At 52.4% G+C, this 25,535-nt stretch overlaps 1 protein-coding gene across 1 annotated transcript in view; it reads right to left on the reverse strand.

The window, feature by feature from the left end:
* Window positions 1–21,618, reverse strand: part of LOC116815076 (integrin alpha-D-like) — a 34,653-nt gene extending 13,035 nt beyond the window's left edge. Inside the window, 12 exon segments of the mRNA XM_075064694.1 lie at window positions 3,467–3,596; window positions 3,890–3,963; window positions 6,128–6,278; window positions 11,172–11,241; window positions 11,243–11,323; window positions 11,420–11,565; window positions 11,784–11,914; window positions 12,173–12,287; window positions 12,989–13,053; window positions 13,262–13,365; window positions 13,534–13,648; window positions 21,483–21,618. Of these exon segments, the coding sequence (XP_074920795.1) occupies window positions 3,467–3,596; window positions 3,890–3,963; window positions 6,128–6,278; window positions 11,172–11,241; window positions 11,243–11,323; window positions 11,420–11,565; window positions 11,784–11,914; window positions 12,173–12,287; window positions 12,989–13,053; window positions 13,262–13,365; window positions 13,534–13,648; window positions 21,483–21,519 (1,219 nt within the window). The 5' untranslated portion in view covers window positions 21,520–21,618.
* Between the last annotated feature and the right edge of the window lie 3,917 nt (window positions 21,619–25,535).

Below are 25,535 nucleotides of genomic sequence, written 5' to 3' on the forward strand. Positions count from 1 at the left end.
GACCCAGGCCCCACACCCCTAAAGCACAGCATCCTTAGTGCCCCATTGGGGGCATCCCTGCTTAGCATGCCATCTGATGGGATCCAAGCCCCAGATTTAAAGATATCACTTCAGCTCAAGATGTCAGGGACGTGTTGTCCTGAGGTTGCAAAGGAGGCAAAGAAAAGACATTTTTAAATGCTTCCATCATGATGCTAGCCTTCTGGGTAACAAGCAAGAGGGCTTTGGAAATTCTCATTCACAAGAAAAATCTCAGGTGGCATTGTCATTACTGGAACCTGGTGGGACAATTCTTATGGCTGCGACACAAAAATCCCTGGTTCCAACCCAGAGTGGGTAAAAGGGGCAAAGAGTGGCACTCGACAAGAAAGACTCAACATGACAGACACCACTGCCCGTTTTAGAGTACGGATAACTCAGAACAGCAGAGGCAGGAAGCATGGGCAAGGGGTGAACCCCCACTTCGGGGAGACTAGCTTGTCCCCCAACCCCTTCCACCAAGGCCCCATCCCCCCACCTCCAAGTACCTGTCTTGCTTGCCCCAGCCAGCTGCCCTGAGCACCAGGCTAGCCCCAGTGTCAGGCCGAGCCACGCGCCCCCCCTCCACACCAAGCTGGCCCTAGAAGCAGCCATCAGCAGGTCTGGCTCCCAGATGGGGGGGCCACAGAGCTCTACGCACTGCCCCGGACCCGAGCACCAGCTCTGCAGCAGTTCCCGGTCAATGGGATCTGGGAGTGGTGGTGCCTGCAGGCGAGAGCCACATGGAGCTGCTTGCACACATCTGCCTAGGAGCCGGACCTGCTGCTGGCTGCTTCCAGGGTGAAGCATGTTCAGCAGTGCCAGGACAGGCAGGAAGCCTGCCTTAGCACTCCTGCTGACTGAGAGTCGCCCGAGGTAAGCCCATGCCCCATCCCCACACCCCAATCTCCTGCCCCAGCCGTGAGTCCCCCACAAACCCAGAGCTCTTTCCTGCACCCCAAACACCTCATCCCTGGCCCCACCTCAGAGCCTGCACCTCAACCCCCTTCCCCAGCCCTGAGCCCCTCCTACATCCCAACCCCCTCATCCCCAGCTCCGATGGATCACGGGCATCAATCTTCTTCAATTGGGTCATGAGAAAAAAAAGTTTGAAACCCACTGCTCTAGCCCACTGATGTTAATTTTGGAATGTCAGGAAAAATCCACAGGGATCATTTCAAGGCCTGAAGCTGTTCAACATTTTCATCAATGGTTGGGAAGTAAATACTAAAACCACTGCTGACAAAATTTGCGGATGACACAAAAATTGACAGAGTGCTGAATAATGATGAGGACAGAGCAGTCATACAGAGCATCTGGATGGCTTAGTAAGCTGGGCCCATTCAAACAAAACCAAATGCAAGGTCGTCCATTTAGGAACAAGCCATGCAGCCCATATGTGCACAGAGGGGAACTGTGTCTTGGAAGGCATTGACTCTGAAAAGGACTCAGGGGTCACAAGGGAACATGAGCTCCCACCGCAATGCTGTGGGCAAAAGAACTAATGCGACCCTTGGGTGTATAAAGAGGAGAGTAACGAGTAGGAGCTGAGAAGTGATTCCCCCATATTCCGATACTGGAACACGGTGTCCTAGTCTGTTGTCCACATTTCAAGAACAACACTGAAAAATTGGAGAGGGTGCAGAGAAGAGCCATAAAAATGATTCAGGAGCTGGTGAAAATGTCTGACAGGTAAGAGTTAAAGGGCTCAGTCTGTTGAGCTTGTCAGAAAGAAGAGGTGATTGGATTCTAGTGTAAACAAACTTTCATGGGAGAAAACACTGGGCACCAAAGGGTTCTTTGATCTCTCAGAGAAAGGCAAAACAGGTAACTGGTGGCTGGAAGTTGAAGCCAGACAAATCCCAATACGAAATGAGGCACCAATTTTTAACGAACTCCCCAGGGCCGTGGGGGCGTTTAAATGGTCATGTGACAACAAGGATGTTAGTTATAATAGCAAGAGTGACCGACAGAATAAATGCTACAAAGATAAAATATTGACATCTTAATGTAAGTGAGGTAAGAAGAACACAAGAATGGCCCAACTGGGTCAGACCAAAGGTCCATCTAGCCCAGTATCCTGTCTTCTGACAATGGCCGGTGCCAGGTGCCCCAGAGGGAATGAACAGAACAGGTAACCATCAAGTGATCCATCCCCCATCACCCATTCCCAGTGTCTGGCAAACAGAGGCTAGGGACACCACCCCTGCCCATCCTGGCTAATAGCCATTGAGGGACCTGTCCTCCATGAATTTATCTAGTTCTTTTTTGAACGCTGTTATGGTCTTGGCCTTCACAACATCCTCTGGCAAGGAGTTCCACAGGTTGACTGTGCGTTATGTGAAGAAATACTTTCTTTTATTTATTTTAAACTGCTGCCTATTAATTTCGTTTGATCACCACTAGCTTGTGTGTTATGAGAAGCAGTAAACAACGTTTCCTTATCTACATTCTCTACACCAGTCATAATTTTAAGGCCCTCAGACCTCCTTTTAGCCGTCTTTTTTCCAAGCTGAAAAGTCCCAGCCTTATTAATCTCTCCTCATATGGAAGCCGCTCCATACCCCTAATCATTTTTGTTGCCCTTTTCTGATTCCAATATACCTTTTTTGAGATGGGGCAACTACATCTGCACACAGTATTCAAGATGTGGGCGTACCATGGATATATATATATATAGCAGCAACTGATATTTCTATCCCTTTAATTATTACCGGCATTCTGATCGCTTTTTTGACTGCTGCTGCACACTGAGTGGATGTTTTCAGAGAACTATCCACAATGACTCCAAGATTTTTCTTCAGTAGTAACAGCTAATTAAGACCCCATCATTGTATATGTATAGTTGGGATTATGCTTTCCAACGTGCATTACTTTGCATTTGTCAACATTAATATGAAAAGTTACAATGATAATATGAAAAGTTACAAGGAGGAAATTACAGTCATTACAATAATTACAGTGATACAATGACAATAGTTATTACAATAAAAAGCAACTGCAGCTCATCTATCATCAAGAACGGACATAAAAGCTTTTCTAAATTGACAGATTTCACTTGTCAGTGAGATGCATCTGCTTCTGGGGAGGGGGATGTGATCTTACTGGGGGAGGGGTGATCTCACAAGGGGGGGTCCCACCCCTGGTACTGAAATGCACCACCTCTGGAGTGGGGCACCAGGGCTATTTATACAGAGATCCTTTGCTCAGCACTGAGGTGTTAGCTGCCTTTGGGGTGGGGCACGGGCCCTGTTCATGCATGGATCCCTCACCCAGTGCTGAGATGCAGCTGCCTCTGTGGTGGGGTGCTGGGACTGTTTGTACAGGGATCCTTCCCCCAGCACTGAGATTCAGATATGTTTGGGGTGGGGCACAGCAGCTTGTAAATCATCGGCTAGGAACACTGGGCTAGAGCTGTGTTGATAGATTTCTCTCAGGCTGTCCTTACCGAGGTAAGCATCTTTCATGTCCCCAGAGGTTCTGGACACATTCATGAAGCTCGGCTCCCTGCTGCTCCCGTACACGTATACCCCACCGGACCAGTCATAGGCTCCCACCACTCCCAGCACAGGCCCATCCTAAACCAACATGCACGGCAAAGGGAATGGATTGCACAAATCAGACAGTGCAGCAAAATATAGCAAGGGAGAAATAATTAGCCGACAGAGTCACCTACTGCAGCACAGCCCCCTGCTCCCCCTCTCCCTCAGCTGCATTTGGCCAGCACTGACTGCAAAGGGGGAGCACCAATTACTGCTGTGGACTACTAAGGGGTGGTCTCTCCCATCCGGGCATTAAACCAGTGAGACTATCCAGGAAAATCCATTAGGGTCACAGCATGGAACAAGCACCGGGGCCAGGCATCACTCACAGGGGACAGCAGGGAGCTGAATCCATCCTGAGACATCTCCAGCTGGAAGGAGCTGCCGCTTTGGGACTGGGTGCCTGGGAGGGAGAGAAGGACAGACACAGGAGAGATCATCCCTAGAGAGGCCTTGTGTCCCATCCCCATCCTCATGAGCCAACCCAGTGCTCCCAAAAGGGAAAGACCCCATGTCTCATTCCCTACCCCCTTGAGCCAGCTTGGGGCTGGATTGGAGCCCAAGACCCTAGAGGGGAAAGGTCCCATGTCCCATTCCCTGCTGAGCCAGCCAGCCCCGCTGAGTTAATTTGGCCCCCTGAGCAGGGCCGGCTCTAGGTTTTTTGCTGCCCAAGCGAAAAAATTTGGCTTGCCCCCATTCCCCATGACCCACACCCCCTGCACCCCATCCTGGGCCCTCCTCCTCCCCCACCCGCACACACACCCTATGCCGCCCAGCTCTGGGCTCCCCGCAACCAGTGCCCCCCACACCCCCTGCTGCCACAGCCCTGGGCTCTGTGTCCCCCGCCTCCTTCCACCGCAGCCCTGGGTCACTGGTAACTCACTCCCAGGGCAGGTCATTCAGCAAGAATTTCGGATGTAACACAAAACAGACAGGACTGGTTCCATATGGTTACAGACTGCAGTAAAGTGGAACAATTCAGCTTGTGTTGGAGGATATCTGGATGCATATTTTCAAGGCCGGTGGCATCATATAGAGTGAACTAGGCGGTTGCCTAGAGTGCCAAGATTTGGGGGTGCCAAAAAGCGGTACCCCCAATTTTTTTCCCCACAGTGGCTCCTCCCCAAGCGCACGGTCGCTGCTCCACTTCTCCCACCTCTGAGCTTGCAGCGCCAATCAGCTGTTTGGTGCTGCAAGCCTGGGGGAGATTAAGAGCGCGCAGCGTGCTCAGGAGGATGCGGAGCAGAGGTGAGCTGGTGGGGAGGTGCTGCATGGCTCCTGGGTGGGAGAGTCTCAGAGCAGGGGGAGAGCTGCTGCGGGGGTGGGGGCAAGGTGGAGTGCAGGCGGAAGTTTTGCCTAGGGCATGAAACTTCCTTGCACCAGCCCTGCATTATATAAAAGACTGTCCTCTATAAATGAGGAAAAGTTTGAGTTGCCTTTATTTATCTTTTGTTCCACTTCTTGGCAAATTCCCCATAGAAACAATGAAATATCATTGGCTTCCTTTTAACAAAGAGCAATGGCTGTTGAAATAGTAATTCCAGTCCTAATAACCACTGGCAAGCATTTCTTGCTCAATTTTATCCTACTTTTTCTACAGCAAGTTACAGTGGATCAGTATATTTGATTTGGGAGAAATGAAGTAACAGCTGCCCAAATTGAGCTTGAGCCCTCCTGAATTTTGAGGGGTTCAAATCTGGAAGGCAGTGCTAGATTTCCTTTCTGATATTAGCTAAATCTGGAAAGGAAAGTCAATTCTCGCTTCCATGGCTCAGAAGTGGAATCCTCCTGCGTGCCTGGTACTGTATCTAAAGCTGCCCAGGTCCAGAGCCTCCCCTCCCTTACTTTTCATTTTAATTCTGGTGCGATCCACAACCTCCCTTGCTGGCTTCAGATAGAGAGGGGCACTGTCCATTTAGTCCACCCAATTCCTTCTTTGGGGGCTACCAGGTGAGGTCACTCAGTATCCCTATCCAGGCTGGGGTGTCTTCTGAAGGGGTATCTGGGCCAAAGCCTTCTACTCCTTGGGCACACTTGTCCCCCATTCACACTGCCCCCCTTCTAGCAGCCAGCTCTCCATTCACAGTTAGCTGCAGCATGAGGTCTCAGCTACCTCCCTCCCCCTCCCTTTCCTGTTGATCGCTGCCAAGGGAATGCTGGGAAAGGCAGTTCTTTGTCTGCTCCAGGGCTGGCTCTATAGGCAGGGAGCTAACCAAGGAACTACAGCTCCCAGGGCCCCCTGTTGGTTCTCAGCTCCCAGGCTGGATCCCTGCCAGCTGCTGCCCCTGCAAATGGGCTGCCCCAAGCAGCTGCTTGCTTTGCTGGTGCCTAGAGCCGCTCCTGCCCCTGAGCAGTACATTACAGGAGCAGCCAGAGTTGCTAGCAATTGCTAGCACTTCACCCTGGAGCTCAGATACTCTAAGGAGTCCATTCTGCCTATCACCAGAGGGATAGTTCCTGGGTCCCTTTGCGATACAGAATCCAAGCAGCTCCCTGGCCCATCGCTACCCCGGAAACCTGTTTACACAGCCCCAGGGCAAGTGAAGTGCTTCTCCCTAGTCCAGTACCTTCAATGGCAAAGATCTTCTCCTGCAGCTGGTTCTGGATGCCCCGGAGGGCATCAAAATCATTCACCTGGAAGATGTGCTCGTCGGTGGGATTAGAGGCGATCTCATGGAGCTCCTGCTGGCCATGATACCAGGAGAAGGCATTGCCGACCTTCATGAGGCAAAGGTGCAGGAGAGACCAGGGAACAGAAACAGAAGAACATAAGCATGGCCAGACTGGGTCAGACCAATGGTCCATCTAGATCCGTATCCTGTCTAAATGTGGCCTTTGCCAGATGCTTCAGAGGGAAGCAGAAGTGAGCCATCCCGTTGTGCCATCCCAGCATCTGGCAGTCAGAGGCTTAGGGACACCTAGAGCATGGGTTAGCATCCCTGATCTTCTTGGCTAACAGCCATTGAGGGCCAATCCTCCATGAATTTATCTAGTTCTTTTTTGAACCCAGTTATACTTTTGACCTTCACAGCTTCCCCTGGCAATGAGTTCAACAGGTTGACTGTGTGTTGTGTGAAGAAATACTTCCTTTTGTTTGTTTTAAACCTGCTACCTGTTAATTTCATCAGGTGATCCCTTTGCAGATTTCAGGTCTAGCTGCTCCAATAAGTCATTTATGGCGTCTACAGACTATCTCTGCAGCCTGTCCCGAGGTGACATGTATCGGTTAATATGGGGATAGTTGAAATCCCCCATTATTACTGAGTGTTCTGTTTTTGTAGCCTCTCTAATCTCCCCGAGCATTTCACAGTCACCACAGTAAGTCACAGCCAACAGCCCTGGACAAATACCCACCAGTGTTTGTGTGTGTGCGCACGTACACATGGCTATTTTATCATCCCCTAGTGCTTGCAGTGCCTGGACAGTATAAAAGACCTAATACTGCTCTATTACAAGGCTTGGGGAGCATCTCCTTTTAGCTCATATCTTCACAGAGTTACAGGGCCAGGATTCCAGACCCAGCTTCCCCCTGGTTGTCACAGAACTAAATTATACATGAATCCCACTTTATCCAGTTTGTTTGTTTCCTGGCTCATATCCCTTTCTGTTCCCTTTCTGGCACTTATGCCAGGTTTGCTGGGCTCCCACCAGGGAGATTCTTCATTATTAAAGATATACTTTGTTTTCCTTGAATTAGGGGGCTGGTACGAACTGGGGTGCGGAGCGGTATGGGGATAGATAATTAGTGTAGACAGCATCTCCACCAGTAGATGCTGCTAGATCTTTATCTTAGTGTTACATTGTTGTCTTGTATGTTATGTTGTTGAATGATCCAATGAGGTGGGGGATTGGAAGTTCAGTCCTGCCTGTGTGTGCTGGTGTTGGTATCTGCAGTGTCCCAATAAGTCTCTGTGCTTCTTTAAGCAAGTGTTACAACTGGTGGCAGCAGCAGCTTCAAGATGGCACAAAACACTTTTGCCTGAGAAGAAATGTACTGGGCACACAGATGAAACTGGAATCTGTGAGCCCTTGACAGACGCTGAGCTGTTGTTCATCGTGAATGTCTGGACGGATGAGAAAGCAGTTCAGTACCTAGCAGTGCTCTTGGATGGAGATGCCAAAGCATTTTACCATTAGCTTCCCACTGCGGCTCAGGCTCTTACAGACAAATACGCAAATGCTTCTCTGCCGCTCTGCGGGAGGGGGGAATGGTCCTTTTGAAATGCCGGAAGGAATGGTAAGTGAGCGGAGTGGGAATCCCTGCACAGTTATTTGTGTGCATTACATAGATTGTTTGACAGAGTTTTCCCTGCATCACCCTATCTGGGAGATGACTAAAGTGAAGCAGAACCTGTTTCTCCAAATCTGGGAGTGGCAATGCAGAGAGGGGCATATGCCCAGTGTCACACCATGAGAAAATCATGTGTGAAATGCCAGTTTATAAATGGTTTAAAAGGGGAACTTCCTAGCCTGCTGGATAAACTGGATAAACCTAGAGTTCAGAATGAGGAAGCAGAATGGAGGTTTCCTTAAAAATATCAGCTGTTTATTTTCAGCCTCCTGTGGGTCAGATGAGAGAGATGGTTTCCCAGGTGGGTCCCAGACCAGATAGCATTTGCAGGCAATATGGGCAGAAAGGCACTGGAGATGGAATTGTCCAGGCAGAGAGATGCCACACCAGGGAAACTGAAAGTTGCTGCTGATGGACCTACTGCATCAACATCTACTAGCATGGCCCTTGTGAAGAGCTTCCCCGATACCTGTTACCATGTGTCTGGAGACAGACGGCTGGGAAACTACAATGCTGTTAGACTCAGGATCTGAACTAAGTCTGATCCACGGAGAACAATTGAAGGGGAAGATTTGTATCGCAGGAGTTAAATTGGTGACTATTAATTATCAGCCACTGCTGACACCAGAAGAAATCTAGTTCCCTCCAAACGAGGAGTCCCCTCATACTAAATGGCCCTACTAAAAGATTAGAGACTAAAATCTTGGCCCAGAATCAAAAGGTGGTGTTGGTGGGTAACCCAGTGCTAGTAGCCCCAGACTTTGAGAAGGTGCTCGTACTACAAATGGACGTCTCTGAAGAAAGGTGGGGAAGCCATACTGTCTCAAACGGTAGGAGACAAAGAACATCCAGTCTGATACCTTAGTAGGAAACTCCTTCACAGAGAAGGAAAGTTCACCCTAGTGGAGAAGGAATGCCTCACAGTAAAACAGGCCACAGAAAGCCTCTGCTATTTCCTGCTCAGACGGAGATTGATCCTCATTACAGGCCGGGCTGCCCTGAAATGGATGCACCGGAACAAAATACAAAATGCCAGGGTAACCAGATGGTTCCTGTCGCAACAGCCCTTCTCCTTCAGGGTGCAACGTAGGGCTGGCGTCGGGCCCAGCAACAGTGATGACCTGTCAAGAGTACACTGCTTCTCGGCCCAAGTAGACTAACCCCACAGCATGGAGCAGGGTGAGGGAGGAATATGTGAAAGAGTCCGACCTGCTGGCTATAGGAGAGTGGTGGGAGGCAGGTTTATCAGCCCTGGGATGGGGAAGGCCCTTTTCCCTGTGAACTGAAAAGAGGTTATCCCAGGTTAACTACAGACACCCGGAGTCCAATTTAAGGGCTGCCAGTGACTTTAAAAACCCCCGGTTCTGGTGAGAGACAGGGAGGAGGGGTGAGAAGCAAGCTGCAGCAGGGTTAGTGGCAGCAGGGAGAAAAGGCTCCTCCTGGATGGAACGCAGCTCTCCTCCCCTATGGGGAGGACCACCAAGTCAACTGGTGGGAGGGGCAAAAGCCTCGGAGAGCCTGCTGGGTGAGGAAACCCAGGGGGCAACGGACATGTTGGGCCTGTGGGTGACAAGAACACATGCAGTGGGCATATCCAGGCCCAAGGTGAAGGGCTAAGGTAGCGAAGAGGCAGGAAGCCTGCTTTGGCTGCCATGAGCAGGGCCATATTAAGAGGCACTGCCCCCTCAAGGGACAAGGGGTGAAGGAAGAGGTGCCTAAGGACCCAGGGGGGTCCAATACCAGCAGGGTCAATGACGCGGTGATGGTGGTAGACCTGCCAGGGAACCATGCCCCATGGGAGGTCACAGACAGAGGAACGGAGACAGAGGTCAGGACCCAGGCTGTGAGGGAGCAGGCTATGATGGGGACCCAGACTCTGAGGTTTGACGGTCCGGGGAAATGCTAGCCTACATAAGCGACTGGCGGCCGTGGAACAGGCTGGCTGGACAGTGGAGGTGGAGCTGCAGAAAGCCCACAAGGAGAAGGAAGACCTGGCCCCTGAAGTTGAAGGAAAGCGAAGAGAAGCGAGTGCGACTGGTAGGACATCTCCGGGTTCCACAGGCTGGAGCATTTCGAGGAGGTGGGGGGAGGGAGGTAGCAGGGCAGTCACCCCGTTCCAGTCAGAAAGGGGTTAAAAGCAGCCAAGGGAGGTTGATTGGGTGGTCAGCCACAAGTGTGGTTGCACCCAATTAGGGCACAGCTGGCCCTGTTAAAAGGGCAGGCTGAGAGAAGACTCTTGCTCCAGCTGGGGAGCAGAGAGGACCAGGTTGCCTGCGAGAACAAGCAGGGTACCTGAGACAGAGCAGTGCTGGGGAAGGGCAGGCAGAGCTGAGGAGCTCTGGCCTGGTGAGTCCCAGGCTGAGGCCTGGCTAAAGTCCAGGGGAGGTACTAGGGCTGCAGGGAGGCAGGTGGGGTTAGAAAGGCAACAGATTCAGCCCTTGCCAGTGATGAGCAGCCATTTCAGACTGCAGTTTGCCCCTGAAAGAAGGGGCTAGATGATGACTGGCAGTAGCCACTGAGGCAAGATGGGTATAGGGGGTTGGGGTTCCTCTGGGAGGGGAGACCCAGAGTGTGGGGTCACTGCTGTGGGGCAGTACCCCAGAGAAGGGGCACTGTGAGTCAGGGAGGACACGGGGCCTACATTGACATATGTGGTAAGACAAGTAGTGACAGCAGGAGAGACACCAGCCAGCAGAAGGCACCCCAGTGCTGGAAGAGCTAATTCCCAAGGTAACGAGCAGGAGGTTGTGAGTGCTGTGCCTTACTAGACAGGCACAAGACATCAGGAAAATTTTGTGCCCATCCACAAAGGAGAAAAGCTTTGGTTACACACCTGGAAAAAGCAGCCTGAATAAAAACACCAACTTCCTTCTTTTCGGAGGGGACCTTACACTGTGATTAAGAAACTAAATAACTTGTCTGTTCTCATATAGGACACAAGGGTGTGCCCCTTTGTAATGCATTGAGAGTCGGCAAACAGATTAATTGAAGGAGAAAGGAGGGCAAACCAGGAGGCTGCTCAACCACTATCCCAGAGGGATGTAGAAGAAAATTTAGAAATATCCCAGCAGGTTCTGGTAGCTCATAATGGGAGATCAGTTGTGGAGGTGGAATTGCCAGGGTGTGTGTGGGACCTCAGCCCACTGCCATCTTCAGCAGACAGTCTGTCCACAATAGATAGGCCTGACCTAGAGGACATGAACCTTGCACTTCCGGTCATTTAGATCCAACTACAAGCGATGTCTGCATGGCTGAATTTGTTGCAGTGTCCCAACAAATCTCTGATTCTGCAGGTGAGCATGATGATAGATAGGTCTCACCCCAATGGCGTAGCGGATGATCCCAGCTCTCTCTGCCTCTGGAATCACAGTTGAGTATTGAAGGTAATCATTTTTCCATGCCGTCTGTTACCACAATGAGAATCCTGGCAGCTCCATCCCGGGATCCTTTCCATGAGACGAACAGCTCCTTCCTGGAAATGGGGCACAGGCAGAGGGGTTAGTTCTTTCAGCCTCCATGTCTGTGGGTTGGGAGGGAAAGCACATGTAGGGGAAGGGGAGGTACCTACACCACTTTCTGGATGGCTTTGGCTGTATAGGTAGCTCCTTCGAGCTGTCTAACTTGATGGACGAGTGAATCTATGTTGTGGGTGCTCTTGAACTTGTTGAAGTCAAAGTGCTCCTGGAAAATGCTGGAGAACTGCATGAGGGCAAACTGGGAGACAAGAAGGGGAACAGGGTAGGGTGGAGAAAGAGTGGTCAGAATAGAAGAGATGCTGGGGCATTGGGGTCAACACAACTGTGAGTGGAAAGGGCCCCGTATGATTCCCCCAGCCCGCTCCCTGCAGCTCAGCACCCTCTGATGCTGCCCTGCCTGCCCAGGGCAGGGAATGCCAGTGGCTCAAGGATCTGGAATTAGCAGCTGCCAGTTACCAGCGTATCAGTGCCATGGAAACGCCTTATGACCTCGATGACAAACGTCTTCATCGTTTCAAAGTCACGGGAATTAATGCTGCCTGAGCCGTCGATGAGGAACACGATATCTGTGGGGCGTTTGGGGCACTCTGGGGAACAGGGGGAATACACAGAAAAATTCAGCTAAATGGACCAAGAGACACCAAATGGCAGTGAAACTGCCAAGACATCTGCCCATATAGCCTGGTATCCCACCCCTTCCCCGCCACCCTCGAACAGGCCCATGGACCCATCTAGCCGGGTCCCCTCCCTGCTGCCCCACATCAGACCTCTTCCTCCTCCTCCCTCTTCCCCCCCCCTCCACATCCCCTGAGTTCTGGTTCCCCACCCCCTGGACTGCCCCTCACCTGGTAGACTGTCCGGGATGTGCCGGAGCTGTTGGAGGCTCTGGTCCAGGAGGAAGCAATAGCCTTTGACATACATGTTCTCCCCGCAGGCCTGGTGCACTGTGGGGCCGCACACCTAAGCACAAGAGAGGAATGGGGTCACTGGGCTCTCCTGAGTAGAGCCCCAGTGTGGGAGACCCAGAGCCTGCTCCCCCATGGACATGCAGAAAGAGTTCCTGCCAGAACAGGGGACTCACATAGGGCAGATGGGACCCCAAGACCCAGCACTTGTTTCTCAGAAGGCACAGGGGAGTGACATGGGGACTTCACCTGGTTACCACATTCCCTGTTATTGCAGCACAATATCACTGTTACCATGGCTACATCAACCATTTACAGCTCTCCCTGCTATGGCAGTGCACAGTCAAGGTCGCCATGGCAACATCACCTAGTTATCTCCATCTCTCACAACATCATTGCACAGCCACTGTCTCCATGGCGATGTCAGCTGGTCACCATGCTCACTGCTAAGTCAGTTCAGTCACTGTTGCCTTGGCGACATCACCCGGTGACCACCTTTCCCCAGCATAGCATTACGCAACGCTGCTAATTACGGGAGACGGGAGTTACCAAAGACCCCCCTCCCCACCCTCCCAGTTGCATCACAAAGATGTCACCCAGTCATGAACTCTGCCCAGGTGCCCCAGTTGCACTGACATGGCCCAGTTAGTACCAGCCATGAGGAGTGGCGTTTGGGGGGAGCTGCCCCATGACATTCCCATGGAATGGTGTCAAACCTCAGTCCCAGCACCCATACCCCCCATGCACGGTACCTACCAGGATCTGGGAGCCCCGGGCAGCCAGAGACAAACCAAGGGACATCTTCACAGCATCAGGGGGCCCTGAGAGGGGAAAGATGCACACCAGGGTGAGCAAATAAACCCCACCCCCTGGATAGAAGCCAGGAGTCCTGACTCTCAATTCTGCCCCCCCATCACCACCCTACTCCAACCCACTAGATCTCACAGCGCTGGAGATAGAACTCAGGAGTCCTGACTCCCAGACCCCTTGCTCTAACCCACTGCACCCCACAGCACAGGGTGCCCCTACTCTGGATTTGGATCTCCTGGCATTGTCCGGAGCTCGGGTCGCACTTGTAGACTTTGCCGGTTTCATTCATGTCTCTCATCTGCAGCGGGGCCCCGACGATCAGCCTGCAGAGAGAGAGCAGAGAGGGGCTCAGAGGATGCCCCGTCAAACCCAGGGGAGTGGGACCCAGGAAGGGAAGCGGGACCCAGGAAGGGAAGCCCAGTCAGATGGGCCTCATGGGTTAGGTGTGAAGCACAAAGCTGTAGGGTCCTGAGCCCATGCTCAGCCCTTACCCCCCGGTGCTGGCACTCCCAAACTGCACCACGGTCTGCCCGAACCCCGCGGCAGCCTTCTGGAAGGTGATGGGTCCCTCCACCTCCACGCTGAATCCACGGCTCGGTGCCAGCACTGCAGGGGTTAAACACCCATGCCTTAGAGCTTCCCCTTATGCAGAGTGGGGGCAGTGGTGGGGGCTCAGGGACCAGCCCCTCCTGTTTCTAGGACTGACTCTGAGACCCCCTGCTTTAAGCCACTAGATCCCACTCCCCTCCCAAAGCTGGGGATAGAACCCAGGAGTCCTGACTCCCAGCACCCCTCCCCCAGCAGCTCAGTAAAACTTCCCTTATGTCTAGCCCTTGATTGCCATTTCTTGCAAATCAGCCTTCATAGATTTACAGAATGTACTGCCAGAAGGAACCACTGTGGTCACCTAGCCTGACATCCTGTGTAACACGAGCCAGAAGACTTCCCTGAACTGAACCAGACCAGAACATGTAGAGAAACATCCAGTGGTGGAGAATCCACCGCAACCCTTGGTAAATTGTTCTGGGAGTTAATAACTCTCACTGTTAAAAATGTTACACCTTATTTCTAGTCTGAATTTGTCTAGCTTCAGCTTCCAGCCATGGGAGCATGTTAGACTTTTCTCTGCTAGACTGAAGAGCCTGTCGCCAAATATTTGTTCCTTATCACTGTGATGGAACAGGGGCTGTCTGCGTGGGGAATGGGAGAGCAGGGGAGGACTTTAGGAGATGGACGATACCGGAACCTGTAACCTGAGCGAGGTAAGGGAGGGGAAACGTCAAGTCCTTTGCCAGGGAAGGAGGACAAAGGAAGGGTGTGGGAGGAGGGGAGTAGTTTTGCAGTTTGGGTTTGGGGCTGTGGGGAGGAATTCAGGGTATCCTAGCTGGGATCCAAGCACCCTGAAAGCCCAGAAGGACTCGATTGAGGGGTCCTGACTGTGCCTGCAAGCTCTGCTGTAACCTGCGTTCCTGTTGTCCAATAAACCTTCTGTTTTACTGGCTGGCTAAAAGTCACTGTGGGTTCCAGGAAAAGGGGTGCAGGGCCGGACTCCCCCAGACTCCGTGACAACTGGTGGTAAAAATGGGATATAGTGCACCCCGTGGACGGCGCTTCCTGCAGTAAGTGACTGGGGAGCAGTAAAACAAAGGGGTGGTTAACCCCTGGGGAGTGTGTGCCCAGTGAGGACTTTGCAGTAACAGGGTCCCCCGGGGGATTGCAGTGAGCAGTCCCAGGGCGGAGGAGTCTGCAGCTCGACCCTGGCAGAAAGGTGGTGACCTCAAGAAGGGCTAGTGCACTAGGGGTCCCCCTGGAAACCATGGGGAGCGGTGAGCACCCCGACCTGTGAGTGGCCAGCAGGAAGATGTATGCCAAGCGGCACAAGTGTGACCTGCTGGAGTTGTGCAAGCAGTGGGGGCTGCGCACAGGGAGGCTGACCAAGGACCAGCTGATTGCCCAGCTGGAGCAGGGAGACCGCATGAATGAACAGAGCCCTGTCTCTGAGCGAAGCAGCCTGGCAGATGCAGCACAGGCACCAGAGTCTGTCCCCGCTGGGAGTGGTCAGCCGGTGGACGAGGGCTTCCCGAGACCCCCCCTTCCTAAGCCTAGGGGAAGGGTGGGGAGGAGCCCAGCGAATACTGAGGGCACTGTGACCCCCCCGGCCAGCAGGGGATCCAGCCAGAGAAGCTCACCCCCCAGCAGGGGATCCTCCCGGCGACACTCGGCATCCGTGGAGCGGATGCGGCTGGAATATGAAAGGGAGCTGAGATGGGAGGAGCTCAAGTTAAAGAGGCAAGAGCTGGAGGAGAAGGCGAAACAGCGCAAACATGAGGCAAACCAGCACCAGCTTGAGGAGAACCAGCGCCAGAGTGAGCTGGAGGAGAAGGAGAAACAGCGTAAACATGAGCTGGAGCTGACCGGGCTGAAGAGCAGTGAGGCCCCGGCTGCGGTGAGTGAGGGGGGACCCAAGCCTACAAAGAGCTTTGATAAGCACTTACTGTGCCGGCGTAAGGAGGGGGAGGACATAGATACCTTCCTGACGGCCTTTGAGAATGCCTGCGAGCTGCACAGGGTTGGCCTTGCAGACAGAATCGCAGTTCTCACCCCCTTACTGGACTCCACAGCCGTGGAGGTGTACAGCCGACTGAAAGGGGTGGAGGCGGGGGACTACAAACTGTTCAAACAGGACCTGCTCCGCGAGTTTGGGCTGACTCCTGAGATGTACCGGAAAAGAAAAGGGTTCCGGAGTCAGCGTAAAACCCGTGAGATCACATACCTACAACTGGTCCAACCGAGCGCAGGGGTAGGCCACGCAATGGAACAGACCTGGGCTCCAAACTAAAGAGGACCTGCTTGACCTAATTCAGGTACTGGGAGCACCTGTATTGAGCCAGTGCCCGTCGACCTGAGGCTGTGGTTGAATGGACCAGAAGCCGGAAGAACCCGCAGCAACGAGCAGGCCAGCCTGGCAGATCCAAGTTGTGGAACAGCTCGGCAGGGGAGAAGGGAAGGAGTCTTCAAAAGGAGCAGGCCCGCTCAGCGCCAGAGGAGTCATCAATGGGACCGCCAAGCAGGGCCTATTGGAGAAACCTCCCCAAAAAGGGGAACATCCATGTGTCAGGTCCCTCTGACCCACTCAAGGGACCCACGAGACATGCCTGCTATATAATGTGGCAACGAGGCCATATACGGGCCCAGTGCCGCAAGCTCAGGGACAGACCCAAGACAGACCCACCCCGCAAGAGGGTGGACTGGGTAAAAACCCAATCGGAGGAAGGGGCCTTATACATTCCCAGGAAAGGGGGGCTAGCAGCATACCACCTGTGAAGGAGGGAATGAGGTCCCCAGCTCAGCTCCTCTGGGGGAAGCTGGAATGCTCCAGGCCTCCGGGTTTTGGGTTTAGCTGGGTGGGCGCGGGGCTGCCCCTCCGGAAAGAGTGCCCTTGTTTTCCTGGAGGTAGATGGGAGGGAGATCAACTGGGTTACTGGGACACCAGGCGGAGGTGACGGCTTGCCCGGCCAAGGTGGTAGCCCGAGATCGGATGGTGCCCGACAGCTTACCTGACCCTGATGGGCATGGGCGGGACCCCATTCAAGGTGCCACGTGGCGCAGAGTAAGCATCTGAAGTGGGAGGCCAAGGAGGGCCCAAAGGACGTGAGGGGTGGTACACCCCCATTTGCCCACAGACGTGTTAATGGGAGGGGACATCGAGGACCTGGCCTAGTACACCCAGAGTGGCCCCTGGTCGTGAACTACTCAAAGTCCAGAGTCGGTGCAAAGGGGCCCTCGCGCCCCACAACGGGGAGGGTACTCGGCCCGAGGTGCAAGGACCCCTAAACCTGGGGGACGGGGAACGCCCAGAGGCACGGCTCAGAGAGGGCGAGCGGCCTCAGAACCCAGCCCAGCAAGAGAAGAAGCTGGGTCCCCATCCCTGTCCAAGCTGTGAGTTCCAGGCCGAGTTGCAGAAAGATCCCTCCTTGCGGAAGGCCAAGGGACCGTGGCTACCTTAGTGTGGTAAGCAGACCAGTGAGGAGAAGGTTGCAAGGAGAGGTTCCTGTGGAGAAGGGGCTCCTATATACCAAGAATGGGCACCCCGCAGGGGAAGTAGAGTCATGGGGGATCAGGAGGAACAGTCTGAGTGGTCCCCAGAAGTTGTGTCACAAAAGCACTGCTGTACGCTGGCCCATGATATCCCTCTCTGCAGGGCACCAGGGAATCTGGCAACACCAGCAGAGGCTGCTACAGAACTTTTACTGGCCTGGGGTCTTTTACCCAGGTCCGAACAGTACTGCCAAATCCTGTTGACCCCCTGCCCAGAGGTGGGGAAGGCCCGGGACAAAGGGGAACCGGCTTGAGGCCTTTACCCATCATAGAAGAACCTTTCCAGAAGGTTGGCCATGGACATAGTGGGACCTCTCAGCAAGACGACCCGGTCAGGGAAGAAATACATCCCTGGTGGTAGTTGGATTTTGCCATTCGCGAACCCGGAGGCGGTGGCCTTGTCCTCTATCGAAGCCAGCACAGGTGGCAGAATGCGCTGCTGATCAATTTCAGCCGGGTGGGGTTCCCAAGGAGTCTTAACGGATCAGGGTCCAATTTCAATGTCGAGGAAATGCTCCGGTTCCTCATATGGCACGACAATGTTGGGTCCAGCACAGCTAGACTCAGCGTATCACCCCCAGTCCAACGGGCTGGTTGGAAAAAGGTTCAATGGAGATGCTGAAGATGATGCTATAAAACATTTACGATGAACCCAGCACCACGGACTGGAGGACAAGTACTTACCCCACGCTGTGATTCAGACATACAGGGAGGTACCCAGGAATCTACCGGATTTTTGCACTTTCGAACTAGAATATGTAATTGGAAAGGCGGGTAGGGGGCCCTAGACTCTAATGAGAGATACGAATGGAGGGAGAGGCCACTCCCGAGGGAGAATCAGTGGTGGATGTAATGTCCCTGACTTTCCGGGAAAGAACTGGCTGAGCTCCAGGGCCTGGCCCAGTGAGAAGCTGGCCCTGAGCCAGAGGAAGCAGAAGGTCTGGTATGGACCGCACACGGACACCGTGGCCCGTGCCTTTGCCAGCCGGGATCAGGTGATGGTTTTCATCCCCCGTGAGAAGAAACAACACACACGCCAGCCTGGGAAGGGCCCCTCAAGGTTATCAAGCAACTGAATAGGTAAACTATGTGGTGGAGCTGTCAAAACGGGCACAATCACCGTCGTGTTAACATGTGAACATGAAACCATACTATGACAGGGGAATGGGTGTTGGCCATATGTGTGGACACTGGGAGGGGCAGGAGATGACCCTTTAGTGGATCTATTCCTGGGACAAAAGCTGGTTCCCCTGGAGGCGATTCCCTCTCTCTGATCAGCTGACCCTGGCCCAGCACGCTGAGATCAGGGGGGTGCTGCACATAGTACGCGACAGCTGTTTTCCAACCAGCCTGGACGCACTAATTTGACTGTCCACAGGGTGGAGACCGGGTCACATCCCCCCTATAAGATGCTCCCCTTTTCGGGTCACTGGTAAAACTGCCCAGGATCTGAACAGAGAGGTCAGGGACATGCTGCTTTGGGGGTGATCCAGCAGTCTTCCAGCCCTTGGCCTCGCCAGTGGTGCTGGTCCCCAAGAAGGATGGGTCAATCCGACCTTCTAGTGGACGATATACGAAAAGCTCAATGCCATCACCGCATGGCCTCTGATGCCTACCCCATGCCCAGGCCTGACGAGCTCCTAGACAAGCTGGGAGGTGCTCGTACCTCACCACCAGGGATCTTACCAAAGTAGGGCTAGCTACGGCAATTGCCGCTGGACGCAGATGCCAGGCTGAAATCGGCCTTTATCACCCCTCTGGGGCTCTACGAGTTTTCTGACCCTGCCTTTGGCCTCAAGGGAGCGCCGGCCACCTTACCAGCGCCTGTGGATCAGCTACTGAGGGGGGATGGAGATTTTTTGCCGTGGCTATATTGACTGACATCTGCGTCTCAGCCAGACCTGGGAGGACCACGTGTCCAGGTTAACAAGTCCTGGACCGACTCCGAAAGGCTGGGTTAACCGTAAAGCTGAGAAGTGCAAGGTGGGGGGATGGCTGAAGTATCTTACCTGGGCCATCGGGTGGGGAGCGGCTGGCCTGAAGCCGGAACCAGGCCAAGGTGGAGGTGATCAGAGACTGGCCTGCTCCCCAAACCAAAAAGCAGGTCCAGGCCTTTATTGGATGGCAGGGGTACTATCGAAGGTTCGTGCCCCACTTTAGTGCCATAGCCGGCCCCATCACTGAACTGTGCAAAAAGGGGAAGCCAGACAAGGTGAATCTGGACCGAGCAGTGCCAGGAGGCTTTCCGGCGCTGAAGGAGGCTCTGGTTAGTGGCCCAGTTCTGGCAAACCCAGATTTTGACAAAACCTTTATGGTGTTCACCGACGCCTCAGACACGGACTGGGGGCAGGTGTTAATGCAGGAGGATGAAAAGGGGAGAGACACCCATTTCGTGTACGCTGAGCAAGAAGCTGCTACCCGGGGAGCAAAACTACACGGCCATCGAGAAGGAATGCCTGGCCATGGTGTGGGCCCTTAAGAAGCTAGAGCCATATCTCTTTGGCGACACTTCACCGTGTACACCGACCACTCTCCCCTGACCTGGCTGCACACCAGATGAAAGGAGCCAACGCCAAGCTCCTGAGGTGGAGCCTGCTCTGCAGGACTATGACATGGACGTTGGTCCATGTGAAGGGAAGTGCCAACCTTGATAGCGGATGTGTTGTCCCGGAGAGGGGACCCTGAACTTCCCCAGGCCACTGGGCAGAGTGACCCCGCTCAGTTCAGTTCCGAAGGAGGAAGAGATGTGATGGAGTAGGGGCTGTCTGTGTGGGGAATGGGAGAGCAGGGGAGGACTTTAGGGGATGGACGATACCGGAACCTGTAACCTGAGCTAGGTAAGGGAGGGGAAAGATCAAGTCCTTTGCCCGGGAAGGTGTGTGGGAGGAGGGGAGTAGTTTTGCAGTTTGGGTTTGGGGCTGTGGGGAGGAATTCAGGGTATCCTAGCTGGGATCCAAGCACCCTGAAAGCCCAGAAGGACTCGATTGAGGGGTCCTGACTGTGCCAGCAAGCTCTGCTGTAACCTGTGTTCCTGTTGTCCAATAAACCTTCTGTTTTACTGGCTGGCTAAAAGTCACTGTGGGTTCCAGGAAGAGGGGTGCAGGGCCGGACTCCCCCAGACTCCGTGACAATCACCATCAGGCAAATTTTCTAATCATTCTCATGCCTCTTCTCTGACCCCTGTGCAATGTATCAACATCCTTCATGAACTGTTGGCACCAGAACTGGACACAGGATTCCAGCAGCACTCGCACCACTGCCAAATACAGAGGGAGTAGGCCCTCTTTATTCCTACTTGAGATTCCCCCATTCATGCATCTAAGGGTGGGCCGCAGCATTGCGCTGGGAGCTCCTGGGCCCAGGCAGTTCTCAATCTCTCTGCCAAGTCTGTCAATGAGTGCAAGGTGGCCTGGTAAGCTTGTGCCGTGAGACCCACCAAACTTATGTCACACAAGAAAGACCCAACAGCCAATCAGTGAATCCCAAATGTACAGCGTAGCCAACTTCTCCGATGCACAGCTCTCCTCCCTTCTGCCCCCTCCGTCCCTGCAAGCCCTGCCCTGGGAAGGAGAATCCCCCTGGTGCCACCAACCCTGAGAGGTGGGCAAAGACTCTGCAGAGCTGTAGGGGGAGCAGATATGGGGCAAAGTGGGTGCAGAATTATGGGGCAGGTGGGTGAGGCTGGAGGGGTAAAGAGGAAAGACGGGGACTGAGATGGTCCTAGGAGTGTGGAAGGAGTGAGGTAGCCTCCCCCATTCTTCCCTTTTCAGACCCCAACTCCCAGTCTGTACCCCCTTCTCAGTCCATCCCCCTCACTCTCAGCCACCTCAAAGTCTGACCCCTCCATTCCCTGATAGGTCCAGGCCACACAGACAAAAGAGATGTGACATTGAAGCAGGAGGAAGCAGCTGTGGTTTTATAGCAGGATTGCACAATTGCAAACACTGCATCCACATCACATCTGCTGGACCTGCCCCCACATCTTACAGAGCACCCACACACACAGAGAAGGGGAGTCACACCTGTGACCCACTCCCATCCCAGAGAGTCTAGAGGGAACAGAACCTAGGAGTCCTGTTTATCAGCCCCACACCATCTCCCCTCTAAACCATGACAGCCCCATTCCCCTCCACAGTCTGAGGAGAGAATCCAGGAGGAGTCCTGATGCACAGGTGCCCTTTTGTAACCCACCATACCCCACTCCGCACACACTCCCAGAGCCAGCTGGGGATAGGACCCAGGAGTCCTGTCCAGTTGTTCCCATCCACCTGCCAGAGGGTTACTCACCAGGCACCCATGTGGAGGAGTCCAGCTTTTCCCAGTCCCTCTGGCTGGCACTTACCTGCACACAGGTAGAAGAGCAGAGGCAGGGCATCCATCCTGTGCTGGCTGAGGGGTGTGTGTGGAGCAGGGAGTGAGAGGTTCAAGGACACTGCCTGGAGAGGATGCAGCAGAATGCAGAGGAAAGAGAAGTGATACCCAAAAAGAGAGAAACACTGACCAGAGGAAGGAGAGCGTGTTATGAGGAGGTGGAAGAAAGAAAGCAACACTGATAAGAAAGTGACACTGAGACAAACAACTAGTCAGACACACTGTAGCAGTGCCTGCTCTCAGCCCCTCCAGAAATGCAGTCAGAGACCAACTGAAGTGCAGCACCTGTGTCCTTCTTTGTTTGTGTCCATTCCCACCACCTATTATTTACAGAGGCCAACACTCTGGGAGACTGCTAACATCACAACCAGCCAGGATCTGAAGACCACACTCTTCCCTTTCCTGTCTCCTCTGCTTCCTGTCTCTTAGCCAGCTTTATCGTGCAGCCTGGCTACCCAGGCCTGCATGTGGATCCACTCTGGTAATTAGGGCGTGGCCCCTCAGCAAGCCCAACTAATCCTTCTTCCTCTGGAACAGGGCTAACAGGGGCCTGGCTTGTTTCTCCTAGCGAGCACCCTGTTACTTACACACACACACACTTCACCAAGAGACAAAAACCACACCTACACTGAAACAGACACACACAACTACACAGATGCAAACAACTACACTGAGATATACAGACATATACCTCTACATTGAGAGAGAGAGAGAGAGAGAGAGATGCACACACAAGGCAAACATACACACATGGAGGCAAGCAACTAGACAGACACAAAAACACTAGACAGAGAAATCTAGACAGAGAAATACCCCTACACTGAGAGAGAGACACACACAACTACACAGAGATAGACAGACACATGCACAATTAGACAGAGATACACAACTGCAGTGAGACACACACAGAGCTAAACACACAAACACATATACACAACTGTACTGAGCCAGAGCTAGACACACAACAATACTGAGACACACAAATCACACACACAAAACACTGTCATCCAAAAACATGCACCGTTAGACACCATTATAATCGCACTCACAATATGACAGAAACAACCAGACACAGGTAGTCACAATCCCACACACTCCTGCACTCACACAACCACACACACTTTTCTTAAACCCAGTGATGACCACTAGACAAATGTTCCCACCCAGCCGTTCCCACAGGAGCAAACTCCTCTGGGCCAGTGCCTCCCCTTTGGCTGTGAGCTGCTCGGCGTGAGAAGGCCAGAGGGCTCCCACCTGATCTGCACCAGTGAGAAGCTCATACCTGAGCCCCTTGGCAGCTGCACCCTGTTGCAACTCACAGGAGTGAAGCAGGGCTCTGCTAGGCCATGGCCATGATGGAGGAAACTCGGGGAGCAGAGTAGGTTTTAACAGCACAGTGGGTTTCACTTCTTCTAAGTTGCGTTGCTGGGTGATGGCTAACCAGCCCCTGTGGTCCACCCTCCCAGTGGCTGCATCTCAGCGCCAGTCAAGTGATGACTATATAAACAGTCCCCACGCCCCATCCCAGATGTGGTTGATTCCCATTCACTCAGCGGTCCAGAGGAACATAGAACCATAGGGTTATCAGGGACCACAACGGCCATCTGGTCTAACCCCCTGCCAAGATGCAAGATTTGTTGTGTCTAAGCCATCTAGGACAGATGGCTCCAGCCTCCTTTTGAAAAACTCCAGTGAAGGAGATTCCATGGCCTCCCTAGGCAGGGCTGTTCCATTGTCCTACTGTTCTTACAGTTAGGAAGTTTTTCCTGAGATTTAATCTAAACCTACTGTGCCGTAGCTTGAACCCATTGCCTCTTGTCCTGCCCTCTGTGGCAAGAGAGAACAAGTTTTCTCCACATTTTTATGGCAGCCTTTCAAGTATTTGAAGACCATCATCATGTCCCCCCTTATTCTCCTCTTCTCCAAGCTTAAACATACCCAGTTCCTTCAGCCTTTGCTTGTATGACTTGCATTACACCCCTTATATCATCTTTCTTGCTAGTCTCTGGATCCTTTCCAGTTTCTCTGTATCCATTCTGTACAGCTGGGACCAAAATTGAATTGGGAACAGTTCTCCAGCTGAGGCCTACTCAGCACCGAGTAGAGTGGTACTATCACCTCCCATAACTTGCATGCTATGTAACCTAAAAGAGCATTTGCTTTTTTTGCAACAGCATTGCTTTTCTGACACATGTTGTGGTTGTGATCTACCACAACTCCCAGATCCTTCTCAGCAATGCTGCTGCCAATCCAGTTCCCCCCCATTCTGTATTTGTGCACTTGGTTTTTCTTCCCTATGTGTAGCACTTTATATTTGTCTTTGTTGAATTTCATTTTGTTGTCTATACCCCAGTTCAACAAGTTATCAAGATCCCTCTGAATTTTAGCTCTATCCTTAAAAGTATTGGCAACTTCCTCCCTCGCCCCCAAGCTTTGTGTCATCTGCAGATTTGATCAGTAAGCTTTCAATTCCTATATCATTAATAAAGACGTTTAACAACACCGGGTCCAGAACAGATCCTTGTGGAATCCCACTTGAGACCTCCCTCCAATCTGACATCATTCCATTAATAGATACTCTTTGTTTGTGGTGGTTGAACCAATTTTGTATCCGTTTAATGGTAGTTCTGCCGAGACTGCATTTCTCCAGTTTACTTATGAGAATATCATGTGGTACCGTGTAAAAGCCTTGCTGAAATCCAGGTATATTATGTGCACCACATTCCCCCATCCACCAAACTAGCTACCCTATCAAAGAAGGAAATCAAGCTGGTTTGGCATGATTTGTTCTTGGAAACTCCATGCTGGCTGCTATCGATTACCCCATCATCCTCCAGGTATTTGCAAATTGAATGTTTTATACATTACTCTAGTACCTTCCCAGGTATCGAAGTCAGGCTGACTGGTCTATGGTTTCCCAGCTCCTCCTTTTCCCCCTCTTTAAGGATGGGCACCACATTAGCCCTTCCCAAGTCTTCCGGGATCTCTCCTGTCATCCACAAATTTGTAAATATTATTGCTAGTGGCACTGAGGTTTCTTCAGCTAATTTCTTCAGCAGAATTGCCAACTCTTATGATTTTGTCATAAGGTTCATAACAATTATTGTTTTCCTTATAGCCCCAGCTCCTGGAGTCAAGTGGATATGTGATGATTTCAGCCTTCATTCTTAAAGAAAAAGTACATTTATAGCCCTTGTGGCTGTGGAGAAAGCTTCAAAATGTGACCCCAGTGCAGCCTAAAGGTTCAAAATGCAGAAGGCAAATAAAAAGAACTCAAAATTTCCTGTTTTTACCAAATCTCATGATTTTAAAAACAATCTCACAATTTTTGGTGAGCCTGCCTCATGATTTTTGAACAGGAGTGGTTGGAAATATTGCTTCAGTACCCTCCAGTGAATAGCATCTGGCTCTGCTGATTTGAATTCATTCACATTGGCCAGAAGAGCTCTGATGTGTTCTTTACTTATCCTGATTGGCATCCCTTCCCCTTTATGGTCTGTGGTAACTTCGCTAGTCATCCGGTCACATATTATTTTTTGTGAGATGACCGAAGCAAAGTAGGCATTGAGCAACACTGCCTTCTTATCTTCTGTTATCAGCTCATCTTCTCCACTGAGCTGTGGAGCTCGGCTGTCTTTGATCGTTCTTTTTGTCTGACATATTTTGTCAGAACATGCAGAAATGGAAAGAAAAACATGGAGGGGAGACGGTCATTTCAGAAAAATGGGGAACTAGTGAGGCAGCCTGGCTTCTGATTTCCCCAATTCTTATCTGAAACCGGCCTGGGGCATCTGATCGCACGACAGAAGGGGAAGTAACAAAACCACACCGAGAGCCAGGACCCTGTTCCCAATTCAAAAAGTAGACAGCAGGACCCTCATTCATCTCCTTGTGCCTTCAAACTTGCACAAAAGCAAACACAATTTCCAGGCTGAGCATCAGGAGTGCCGCCAGCCTTTTTGGCACCCTAGGCAGCGGAAGGTCCTGCCCCTGAAATGGCACCCGCGACGGAGGTTCCGCCCAT

This window comes from Chelonoidis abingdonii, chromosome 4 (assembly GCF_003597395.2).
Source record: "Chelonoidis abingdonii isolate Lonesome George chromosome 4, CheloAbing_2.0, whole genome shotgun sequence".
Classification (NCBI taxonomy): Eukaryota; Metazoa; Chordata; order Testudines; family Testudinidae; genus Chelonoidis; species Chelonoidis abingdonii.